This window comes from Ambystoma mexicanum, chromosome 6p (genome assembly GCF_040938575.1).
Source record: "Ambystoma mexicanum isolate Mex_15411 chromosome 6p, UKY_AmexF1_1, whole genome shotgun sequence".
Lineage (NCBI taxonomy): Eukaryota > Metazoa > Chordata > Amphibia > Caudata > Ambystomatidae > Ambystoma > Ambystoma mexicanum.
This window is the reverse complement of record NC_090935.1, coordinates 1,462,229,506-1,462,242,039: the sequence shown is the minus strand read 5'-3', so window position 1 is coordinate 1,462,242,039 and position 12,534 is coordinate 1,462,229,506. Positions and strand designations below refer to the sequence as shown.

The following is a 12,534-nucleotide window of genomic DNA, read 5'->3' as shown; positions in this document are numbered from 1 at the left end:
AGGTATTGTAATAATAAATCAAACAGTACACATCTTTAGAGAGAGGCCAAAGAATGGATGAACAGGTACACTCAACAACCCCAATGAGAGGCCTCAGAAGGAGACCAAGAAGCAACTAACTGGTAGTTTTCAGTCTTGAGCCTTTCAAACAGTGGTGTGTTGAATTAGGCATCCCTGTGCAATTCCTATAAATGTTTCCAGTCTTAATTAAGGGTGGTGTTCATATGACCCCAATCCCTGTGCCAATTTCCTAAATGTATTTAGTCAGAGATTATATTGACAGACCCCGTGTTTTGGGACACACCTCAGAATCGACTTAGTCTCAGAGAAATGCACTTCTGTTTCTTTGTAAAATCCGTTGTCTCTTTCCAGTGTTATTGGACCTATCCACTGTTTGAGGTCAAAGCCTTTGTATATGTGCTCCGATCCACTGAACCCATCTTACACTGAAGGTGAAAAGCTCCGACCCCCCTGGGTCAACCACTTCAGCCCACCCTATATTGGCTGGGGAGCATTTGTATCCCTGTGACAGTACTCTGGTCCTTCCAGTATGAAAGACTGGAGGATATGTACCTCTGTGCTAATAACAGAGGAATATCATGTTTTGAGATGTTATCTGATACTAGATTAACACTGTTTTGTCTAGTGTGTCCTGCCAGTTTCCTCCCACCTCTACGTCCTGTGATAATAGGTGTTGTTATTCGCTATTGTAATGGTAGTACATTTATAGACCTCAAACTGACGAGGGGCTGTGTTGTACTTGCCAGGGATCGAATCTGTGTTCTCTAGGCTAAATACACATGTGCATATCTTGCCAAGCTATATGATAGGCTTAATAACCAAAAACCTCAGAAACCATGCTTTCTTGAAGTGACTTGTTCCATTTCTGCTGAGTGAATCCTCAGATGCAAATCTGTCTATATGCAAAGTTCCCAGACTCTGGTGAGAATGCAGAGACCCATTATTTCTGAAGATGTCAGATGCTCATTCCCTGCATAATCACATCCTTCCTGGGGTCAACCGTTTTCCCAGCTGTGCTACAGTTGACCTCTTTTATGTCTATGGGAGACTGCTCAGAACTTGTCCTTACTACATGTGTCATGTTTTCTGTTCTTGGTTAAACAAAGAGACGAGGTTGTTTCTCGGAGTGATATGTTTTATATCCCTGGGTGAGTGAATCCCAGAATCCATTCTTCCCACAGGTGGCAGAATGATTTCTCTGTGTTAATGTATTCTTGTTTTTTTATTTCTTAATTCCATTGTGTGTCATAAATCCACTGGCACATCGGTCAGATGTTTTGAGCTTGGTCTTTGATACCCATACTTAATCTAGAAGAACTTTGCAGAGGAATTTGCCTGTCTCTATGTTTGGTTGAATCAAATGTAGAGGGAGCTCTGCTTGAGTCATTACGTTTACTGCTATTCTCCCATACTGTTCCTCGCAGGTTTTCACTTTGTCTAAATCCCCATAAGACATCACTCTTGCAGGTGGCCAATTTCTCTGTATATAACGAATCCATAAAAGAAGCCCTCTCACACATACCTAGCTGACTGCCTCCCAATCCATAGTCCTACACCCCTTCTATGCATCTAATGTCACTGGGACCCACTGTTGCTTTGCCGCATTCAATCTGATGTTTGCATCGGATATGACCAACTCTGCCAGGAAAGTGGTGTCATCTGAACAGGTGTTCTCTTACCCATCCAGAACTATTAAAGTTAACGTTGTCAACTTGGTCCCAGCTTTAGTCACCGTCTGCAACAGCTCCTTCTATAGGGGGGGTTCCCTCTACCGCCCTATTACCATCACCCGGTTTATGGTCATTTCATCTAATGCCATTCCATCGACATTTTTCCATCTAAAAATGTTCCATCTAATGCATTTTTTCTTTCTTTTTTGGGGGGGTCCTCCCGACCCCCCCAAACCCCTGTTTTTTACCCTTTAAAATACACCTGAACAAAAATGAACCCTTTACCCCCCAAAAAACATACATTAGATGGAAATGTTTTAGATGGAAATGTTTTGATGGAATGGTATTAGATGGAATGGTTTTAGATGAATTGACTAGATACCCCATCACCCCCTTTATTGACAGGTTCCTAGAAAAAACAGTAATCTCCCAACCCCATGTCTTCATTGAACACAATAGTTTAATTCCGGAGTAGCACCCTGGTTTTCGGCCTGCAAGAGCCACTAAGCTTGCCCTCCTGTCTATGAGAGAGGAGCACCTTCTTTCTTGTAGCAATAACTGTCCTACTATCCGTTTCCTCCTTAACCTGTGTTCTGCCTTTGACACTGTCAAAATGTTACTCTGCTTAATCACCTAGAAAACCACTCTGGCTGCAAAGACACTTAATTTTTCCTTTTTCTAGAAACATTTGGTGCAGGTTAGGTGTGACCCATTTCTCTCAGCGTATTCCCTCGAATTGGGAGATTCCCCAATGCTCCATTCATTCCCCTTGTCTCTTTAACACCTACCCTTCTTCTTGTGCCAAACGTACACTTCTCCTGCTTGTTCATGCCCTGATGGCACAACATCTCTTTTAGATTGGTGGGCTCCTCCCCCTTTCCTCCGAACATTTTTACATACTGTCTCTCTCTTATCTATAGTATCCTTAGATTATGGTCCCCAAGTACTGTTCCTCATGGGCCCTAACGATCTGCCTTCTCCATCCGGCATTCTAAGTGCAGAATACTTAGTGGCAGTTTGCGCGAGAAACTATGTGGGTTGATCTCTGGAACCCCTTACGACCAGCGCTCCGGGAAGAGGAAAGTCATCCCTGATTCAGGAAAGAACTGGAGACCTGCCTCGTCAAACAATTCTTTTATCTTTAGGGCTGGTCTGCCAGCTCTGGTCGGCTCCTTGAGTGAAGTGTGGGTCCCCTAGCATCCTTACTGTCCGGAAGTGCATCCTCCATTAAACCTGGTAGCTGCTACTTACCACCTGCTCTTTTCTTCCTGGGACCTGAGCACACAGGCCCTGCTGCTCACACTTTCTCTGTTAATTGCGTACCTACGAGTCCTTCTGACTTTCTGTGGGAATATTACATTTTCTCACTTTCCCTCCGTTGCGTTATCAAACATTTGCAGGTCTGCTCTTTTACCATTGTTCTTTCTGCACACAGTTCATAATTCTGAAAATGTTCTTTATCTCTATACTTTATTCCAGCCTTTTCTTCAGTTTTTTTCTCTTATTCTTTGGCTTTCTTTTTTATTTAATCTTTCTTGATGACTACGATATGGTCACTTCAAGTCTGAGATTCAATCCCTCTTAGGGATATCACTGAGATACTTTCCTCTCTCTCACCGAGACAAGTATGATCCTTCCAATAATTATTCTTATCAGCTTCACTGGGTTTTAATATTATACTCTCTTTCTCTGTACTCGGACAAGTATGAGCATTTCAACAATGATTCTCATCCACTTACGTGGGTTTCAATATTATAGTCCCTTTATCTGTACTGGGATGAGCATGACCGTTCCAATAATGACCCTTTTCTGCTTCCTTGGGTTTCCATATTACAGTGCCTTTATCTGTACTGGGATGAGTATGAGCATGCCAATGATGATTCTCATCTGCTTCAGGGGGCTTCAATATTATATCCCCTTCGTCTGTACTGAGACGAGTATGAGCTTTCCAATGATGGTTCTTCGTCCACTCCCGGGTCTCCCCTCTTCCCTGTTACCTTGGGCTGTTAGGGATAACATAACCGAGTTCTCGGTTCTCTCCTGATCGTTTCTTCTCACCAGGTTGGTTTCTACTGTTTCCTTGGCGTCCTTCTCTCCGTATTGCGGTATTCGAAGATACTCCGGTCTTGTAGTTACCGCTGGTCCCGTGTAAATAGAGCAGTCTCAGAGTTGTTTCCAGGACCCCTCGTCCACCACTCGCTTCTTGTGGTAATGCCACCACTCTCCTTCTGACTCACTTCCCGTATCTCTGACACTGTATGTCCGACTTCTCTTCTCTCTTTCCAATTGTGGTGAGACGCTGCATGTCTCTCTCAGTTTCCTGGTTTCTCTCCAGATCAGGACTCGGAGTGTCAAACCTCAGCTCAGAGCCGATGTGTGAACCGTTTTATAACTCGCATGTTTACTTGCTTGAGTCTCCAGACCCCTCCTCTTTCATATGCTACGCAGCTGTGGGACTTCTCCATCATAGCTTCGTATTCCTTCCTCTCTGTCTCACATGGCTTCTCTACTCCTCCACAGGTGATCCTCCTTGTCTCAGTTATTGCGATTTTCTTAGCTAAAGGAACAGCTACAGTTTCTAGTTTACAATAGCACATTCTGGCATTTTCTTCACAGAAACCATTATAGGATATGTCTGAAGAGGTCCATTTGGTATGTTATTTTGGGAGTTCCTCGGAGGAACAGGAGTCCTTGTCCCCCAAAGGGGGGAATTCTCTCCCAGTGAGGTGCCACTTGCCTCTACCCCTAGGGAGGGAGTTGCTGAGTGGGCTCACCTGCTAAGACACACACAGAAGGGGCTCCCCCTTGGGGAGAAGGGATGAATTCACAACTCTCACTTAGTCTCACTCACTAAGCTTACTAACCATACATGCACTCTCACATCAAAGTACCACTTTCTCTCACCACCCAATCCCTCACCTTGTACACACTCTCTAAGTATTTACCACGCTCCGTTCTACTGCCCTTCCTCCTAATGGTGTCCACCTTCTCCTACATTGAACTCATCTGAAGAACCCACTCTTCACAGCCCCCTTTCCATAGTACTTCCTTCCTGATGTAACCCTTTCCTCCCCCATCCATTGTCTGCCGCCATAACATGCCCCCATGAACCAATCACAGGCTACCTTTTCCCCAGGAGCCGGGATGTGCTGCAGGAATTGAATAAAATATCCTTCTAGTCCTACCCCCTTTCCCAGCGGTAAGCCCCTGTGATGGTATTAAGTGAAAAAGTATTTTTCATTTTTGCAAAAATTTAAAAGACTGATTTAGAAAGACTGACCTGAGAACGCTCAGAGCGGTCTTTCTAAATCTACTGTCACGCCCCTGCCGCACACACGAGTGTGCGCAGGGGCTGACAGGCTGACCAAGATGTGCAGGAGAAGACTGGTTTCACGAAAGTGTGTGTTTTAATGCGTGCGTGTATGAAAGGGGACCTATTTGTGGTGGGGAGGGGGCAGGAGAGAAGGACTATCTTTGTGTGTGTGTGTGTATTTGTATGTGAGGTGGCGGTCTGGGGGAAAGGTGTGTATGACGTGGGGACGGGGTGAGGCAGAGGTTGAAGGGGATTCAGGGGTGGAGCCCCTGATTTCATTGGGCAGGGGGAGGAATTGATGCATTTCCCAATATTCGGGATAATCACATAGAACATGCTGTCGGCCTATTATTGGAATTGTCGGTCTCAGCATCTCAGCCAGGGACATTTCAGTCTCTTTTCTCATTTCTCTGTCGCAAAAGTCATAGCATCTTTGTTTCACTGCCAGGAGTCCTGGTAGCTGGAGTTCCCTTAGTGGCTCTGTCGCTTATGGGTCACGGGTCACACAGCTTCAGGCTTGCCATAGAGGAATCCGAAATAAAGCAGAAAGAACACTGGCCAGCATGTTGTACAGTAGGCATGGGGTGATAAAAGGTGGCATTTTCTTCAAGCTGCAGACTGATGCCCTGCCAGCTCTGTCCCCCTACCTCTGTGGCAGGTCTGGCTGTGGAAAACACCCTGCTAGGCCCCATGTCCCAGGTAGAGAAGGGTCAGGATCATGACTTTGTTACAGAGCATACAACATTGCATGAGCCCTCTACCGAAACCAACACTCCCCAAGACCATTGAAAAATGCAGTGCCATTAATACATACTCCATGGACAAAATAAACATGACCAGGCAACACATCAACAGCTCCAATATCGCATATGACACCATATACAGCGCCCCCCATGCACAATCATACGATCAAATCATAATCACTGTGGACAACCTGACAAACAGCCTCAATAACCTCTGCGCCACAACCCATAAAGACATCTTTCCCACCTAAATACTAAATATTTTCTCAGGAGATAGACTCATCAATGCCTTTGTCTCACAAGGCCTGTTCCCTAATATGATGGAGGTCTAGCAAACTATCACCCCATCAGACATGTACTATTTTTCAGTAAGATCGTTAAAAGAAGTATTCCATTCCAGCTACACAAAAAGATCGCAAGACACAACTTCCTCCAAGAATCACAATCCAGCTTCAGACCCTGGTGAGGCACATAGATGCCCGCATTCAGGCGTTCAACAATGCTCTCTGCATCATTGGTAATGGATAACTCTGCATTCTAATGCTTCTCGACCTCTAAGTAGCCTTTGGCAAGGTCAACAAAAACTCACTCCTCAACATGCTGGAGTCCCGCCTGGGTTTCGTAAAAGAAATCCTCTAATGGTCTGCCTCCCACCCAGCAAACAAATCCATCATGTCCCAAGGGCATCCCATAATGTGTGGTCGCAAAGAGGGCCATCCTCTCCCCAGTCATCTTGATTCTATACATGGAGCCACTTGGTAAACTCCTTACAAATGATGGCACCACGATACACCAATATTCATACAACACACCACTCTCTCAGAAGGTCACCTGTGTGAATAAGATCCACCATCTCAAAGACTGCCTTTTCCTTATTTAAGCTTGGAGGCAAATCCCTACTTGAAGCTGATCCCAAAGAAGAACAGCTTCTCCCTGCACCGCCCGTCATGCAAGAACATTCAAATCTAATCCTGGTTGTCGGAAATGATGCTTAATGTATTCACCGTCAACAATCTACCGGCACAAATGTTCTTGGATTCACAGTTGATGGCAACCTCTCCTTCAAATACGTCCACTCAAAGAAAACCCAAATGGCCGGGTAACAGCTTACATCTTCTTTGCAAGATCAAGGCCAGCATCCCTGTAGTGTAAGCCCTTGTTATTTCTCGCCTAAACTATGGAAACTCCCTTCTGGCAGATGTTACAGATGCCATGCTGTCAGATAGATCTGTTATATCCTCTTCCACTTGAGAAGAGTCTGATTCCCTGTCCTCCCCTTGCTCCTCACCTCTGATTTTCCGGTGTAATGCAAGCTTCGGGTTATCCTGGGTTTGAGTCTTCACCTTTTTTTTATGTAGATAAGGACGACCGTGAAAGGACGCCACAGTGACACCCAATGGGTGAACTGTGGCTGCCCTCCTCAGCCGTTGAACAGTGGGGAAAAAGCCAGTGGCATAAAAAACCCCAGTAAGGTACTCCTCTGCTGATGAGATGTGTTGCGATCAGGAAACTCCAGGGGTAGCAAACAACAACGTATGAACTGCAGCTGAGTGCCAGAGAAACACAGGTAGAAAGTTCCGGTAGTAACAAATCAATCGAGGAAGAGGCAAGCAATCCGTTGGACAGGCAGAGGTCGGTACACAGAAAGAACCAGGATAGCCGATCAGGAAGAGGCAAGGCAGTCCATAGTACAGGCAGAGGTCGATACACTGGATGACAGAGGACTGAAGGCAGGAGGGGGGGGGGGGCGTGGTAGAAAGGAGTGAAAGAAGACAAGCCTGAGGGAAAACAACACAAGACGGGAGGAAGGGACGGGCGGAAGACGGGAGCGGAAAAGTAGAAGGAGGAAGGGCAAGGAAAAACAGAGGCGAGAGGATTAGCTGAAAAGAAGAAAGGGATGAATAGAACGGGGAGACTAGAACCGAGAAGGAGACAAAAGTCTGAGGAACGAAGTACGAGGAGTACGGCAGCGCAGGCGATCAGAGAAACTGTTCGTTGCAACGCATCCGACACCGGAAGTGGGAGGCTAAAGAGCCGGCGTCGGAATGCGTAGAGCAAAAGACTAGACCCGTACTCTGCACTTCGCCGTGCGTGAAGGAACCAGCAATGGAGGACGCAGCTTCCATTTAGACCAAAGCCGCCAGGTTCCCTGAGGTGTGACACATGCTTACCTTGCTGAAATCCACCCACCATGATGCTCGACCCATCACAGAGGGAAATACATTTGACTGTATCCTGCCCATACTCGTGGAGCTGCAATGTCAGTGGCGTCGCTAGGGTGGGGCCTGGGGGGGCCAAGGCCCCCCCTGTGAAACCCTGTGCCCCCCCTACCTAAGACTAGCAGTGACCATGCTCTCCCCCTACTTTTGTCTGTGCCCCCCCCTACTTTTGCCTTTGGCCCCCTCTCTGCCCCTCCTAAATTTGATTCCTGGTCACGCCACTGAGCTGCATTAGCTACCCATAAAAGTGCTCCATCACCTTCAGTATATCCTGAACCATGTTCAAAGCAGTGATGTCCAAGCTGCCCTCCTTCTATACCTGGCCACTAATCTCTCAGTTTCTGCTAGCCAGCCTCAGACTAGACTCCTCTGCATCACTCGGCTGGAAGTCAAGAAAGCTAATAAAGAGGAAGTGGAGTCTCCTCTTGCTAGAAATCCACACTTTTGAACAACATCCCGCCACATATTGGGACAGCTACATCCATACTATAGGTCCAGGGAGGAAATGAAAACTCTACTCTTCAAAGAACAGCTAGTCAACCCAAAATCACTGATTCCCCCACCCATCCACTGTTCCTTTGTAACTTCACTTTCTTTTAGAGGACTCTGCTTGTTCACAACAAGGTTTGCTCTTTAGAAAAATCCTCAAAAACCCACATACAGATGGTCCCTGCAAGCTTTTCATTGCTTGTTTATCAATCTGGAGTAAATGTCAATCTGTAAAAATGCTTCTAGGCACCTTTGCTTTTAACCATTTATCCTTTATTAAGCATGTTAAAAAAAATGAAATGAACATGGAGGACTGTATAAATATTGAGAAGACCTTAGTATCTAGAGCAACAATCGGGCCCTTTGATATACAAATATCTACAGTCCTGCCCCACATATTCTAATCACTCTGAATAGGCAATGCAGGTGTATCAAAGATTTCCAAGCTATGGAAAATATGTTTTTATCTTTATTTATTTTAATGATTTTTGGTTGAGAGCTCACAAAAACCTTTTCCTCTAACACTCGCTTGTTCAAACATAATATTCCAAAGTGGTAAGTTACTTTGTGGTGGTTTTAATCATGGGTTTTTCTTTGTTTCTTTTATTGGGAGGCCTCAGGTCCCCGTCCCCCTTCTTCAACACCCTAACCAACCTCCCCCTCACTCTTTCCAGACCCCCCATTCTTTACCCCTCTACATATATCCATCTAATTCCCCCAGCATGAAACCTACTGCAAAGTAACTTACCACTTTGCAATTTAAGTCGATGAAATCACGGTTTACGTTTACCAAGAGTTCAGACTTTAGGTGAGGATGGTGAAAGTGGGCGGTAAATGTGGTTTCATTGTTAATGGGCAGGTTCTCATTTGCATGTTTGCAAGACATCACTGACAACCTTTTCATGCACAAACAATGCACATAACTTTTAAATAATGTATATATGAGATGGCTTATATCAAATGGGACTTTTAATCACTCTTTTTCTATCTTCACCTTTCTGTTTTTAGTATCTTAGATCGATATGATAAGACATGGGATTCATAACGCGCCTATACACAAGTGTTTCAAGGTGCAAACACAAGTGTTTCAAGGTTTCAACATATCACCATCATTTGTATTTCTTTATTTGTCTTATTGCGATTGGTTTACAAAACCTTACACATTTTATAAAATGATCACAAATTAATAAAACAATGTTTCAATAATTAGATCAGCTGATTTAATTTTTTTAAACCGATTTCAATAAAAGGCCAATGGCACTTAAAATAAATAAATAAAATGATGCTTATAAAGAACCACAGTGCTCCTAAGGAAGCCTATAGGCTTTCGCAAGCATTTCAATAATTCCTGTGAGCGTGAACAAATGAACCTTAGAAGATTGTATGAAGATACATGTACAAGGGAAATAAAGATTATATTTAAAAAGGTCAGACAATATATGAAATGTTGGGCAGATATATGCAACATCCTGGATCTCATTTTAAATGAGCCTGTAACGTAAATAAGTGGGGTAAAACCCTTGTTTCAGGCTTTTACGCCATTCATTCACATCACGGCTCATTTTCATTTACTTGTATGGCGGAGAGGAGGGGCGGATCATAATTTACCTTCCCGCACTCTCTTCCCCTTACAAATACTACAGCATTTGCGTCAACAGGGATTTTCATGCTGGTTCAAATGCTGTGGATTTCTATGGAGAATGCCGGCTTTTTCCACCAGCATAGAAATCTATTACAATGTATACATGGCAGGCAGCATTTCCACAATGTTTACGGGGGAGTGCAAAAGGGAAGAAAACAAGCGTGTATGGCACCTTTTCTTTACCCTCCCCTTTTGCACTCAGAGGTTTACAAAAGTGTAAACATACATTTCCCTGCTGTGGAATTACAAGGAGACTCGAAAATGAGCTCCTATGTCTTACTCATGTGTCGCACCTAAAGCTCCTGATCTCTAGGGGGCGGATCTATGCCGTTACCTCTAACCAGATCGGTTCTAATGTTCACCCTCTCTTAAAACCTCTCCCGATGCATTTTTATAAGCTCTTTGGAAATTGGATGTCATTATCCATTTTCTAAGTAAATGAGTACTCTTTTTCAGAACAGTATTTAGTTGAAACAACTTCCAAGTTGACATGAGCAGGGCTATGAACCGTAAACCACTCTGGAAAAGTGGGATTACACTGAAAAAACAACATTATACAAATTCAGATGCTTGTTTACTTGTACGAAAAACGTTCCCCGATTACATTAGTGAGCTACTGAGGGAGGGTTATTATTATAATAAATGTAGAGAGCTTTTCCTACAAAGAATGTTGTGACTCCCCACTTATCATGGCATTGCCCCTGCCCTGTTATTGTATGTTGTACACACAAATAAAGGCAATTAAGGCATATTGTGACAGGACCAGGGAACAGATCCTGTCAGGAGGGAATGGGGACCCCACCCAACCCAACCTGGAGTAGGAGGCCTACAAAGGTGTTCACCAGAGCTAGACCTGTCCCAGAGGTGGGGTGTGACAGTTGGGAGCGCCACATTCCCTGTCCCCTCTGCTTGTGCCTGCTTGCATGAAATGAGTTCCAACTTTTCTTGCCTCATAATTGTATTGCGCAATGCTGGCCAGTCTCCTTTCTGTGCTGTAGGACTTCAACATCCTCTATGCATATCACTGGAAGAACGCTCAAGCAACCTGCCAGGAAGAGGGGTAGCAGGGAGCGGACATGCTCCAGATCAACCCGTTCAGCAGCCTGACAGAACAAGCACGACCCATGAGACAGACCAGCACCAGAAATTGGACTCCAGCTTTCGGGACTGTATGGAGCAGACCACTCATCATGCCAGCAATTTCAAAGTGCCCAGCAAAAAAAAACACAAAGGCAAAATCATTATCTGAGATGAGCCCGTGGAACGGTGCCCTCGGCAAACGGCCATCTTAAACATACTGCACATACATCACACAAACTGGAACAGTGACTTTGATTAAAGTGGGCTGGCATTGCCTAGAGGCAGCAGACCCGCATACAAGAAGAAGACGGGTCTTAAGACCCCTTTATGTGTTTGATCATCTGTAGCACCTCGTGGGGAAGTTGCTTAATTTCCGTTAGGCCCTAAAACTTTTCTGTTCACATAATATCTGATCATGGGGTTATGACTAGGGTTCTATTCCTCTTTAGAATATGCTTATGAATACACTCTGTGCTATCTACTCCTAAGCAACAAACACCATCTGCGCCATTATACGGTTAGGTCCGTTTTCAGCGCGTTACAAATTTCTCAAAATCAAAATCGAATAAATACAGAGGTTGGCCGGGGAACCAGCTGAGGAGGACCGTGAATAAAGAGGGAAGGGAGAGGTTAAAAAGTGGCGCAGGAAACAGGAAGATGTGGGTTATTCAGGTGCGGTCAAGGGAGATGGAGAACCAAGACACCAGGTGGAGGAAGGACCGATTAGAGGACTGTAGAGGGGGATTGCTGAAGGAGTGTACAGGGTGATGTATTGGCTTGGGGTGGAGTGTGCGTGAAAGATGTGTGAGTGGGGCTAATGAGTGAGAGTAGGGAGTGAATGAGAAATTGACCAGTAGTAGTGTGGAGAAGGGAGAGTAGTGCCAGACAGCAGAGGAGAGTAGGAGAGGAGCAAGAACATCGGTCGGACAGAAAGGGAGAGACAGAGGAGAGTAGGGGGTAGAAGGAGAGTAGACGGAAGGGCGAGGAAGCCTAGAACATCAGGGTGATGAATATAAGGGTGTGGAAAGGAGGTAGCAAGTGGGGCTGAGGGTCTGGAAGGCACCTATCATTACATTACACTGCATCGGAGACGTAGGCTAGGGACCACCTAGATTGTTCCTAAAAAACAAGGTTATTGCTGGTTTGTAAACAATCAGCCTCTTGTTCGTACCTGATTTCCTTGGACTTGTTGGCTGTTGTTCATTTTTCCGCTTTGGGGTTTTTCCATCTGGTCATGAAAAATAAGTATTATTTCTTCATTAGTTTTCACTTTTTAACAGATCTATCACCTCTATTATACATACGACTAATCAGCAATTTTACTAAGCCCTATGTGGGCGTGAGCTGTATGAGCCAA

General features: G+C 44.8%; 1 protein-coding gene across 4 annotated transcripts in view; it reads right to left on the bottom strand.

Annotated features, from left to right (window-relative positions):
* MFHAS1 (multifunctional ROCO family signaling regulator 1) overlaps positions 1-12,534 on the bottom strand; it is a 666,381-nt gene that overhangs the window by 25,937 nt on the left and 627,910 nt on the right. For 3 of the 4 annotated variants that reach the window (XR_011280404.1, XM_069626262.1, XM_069626263.1), the window contains one exon: positions 12,349-12,405. The exons of the other annotated variant lie outside the window; for it this stretch is intronic. Coding sequence is in view for 2 of the 3 variants with exons in the window: in XM_069626262.1 (XP_069482363.1) it covers positions 12,349-12,405 (57 nt within the window). In the remaining variant the exon portion in view is untranslated. The remainder of the gene's footprint in view (positions 1-12,348; positions 12,406-12,534) is intronic. 4 annotated transcript variants of the gene reach the window in all.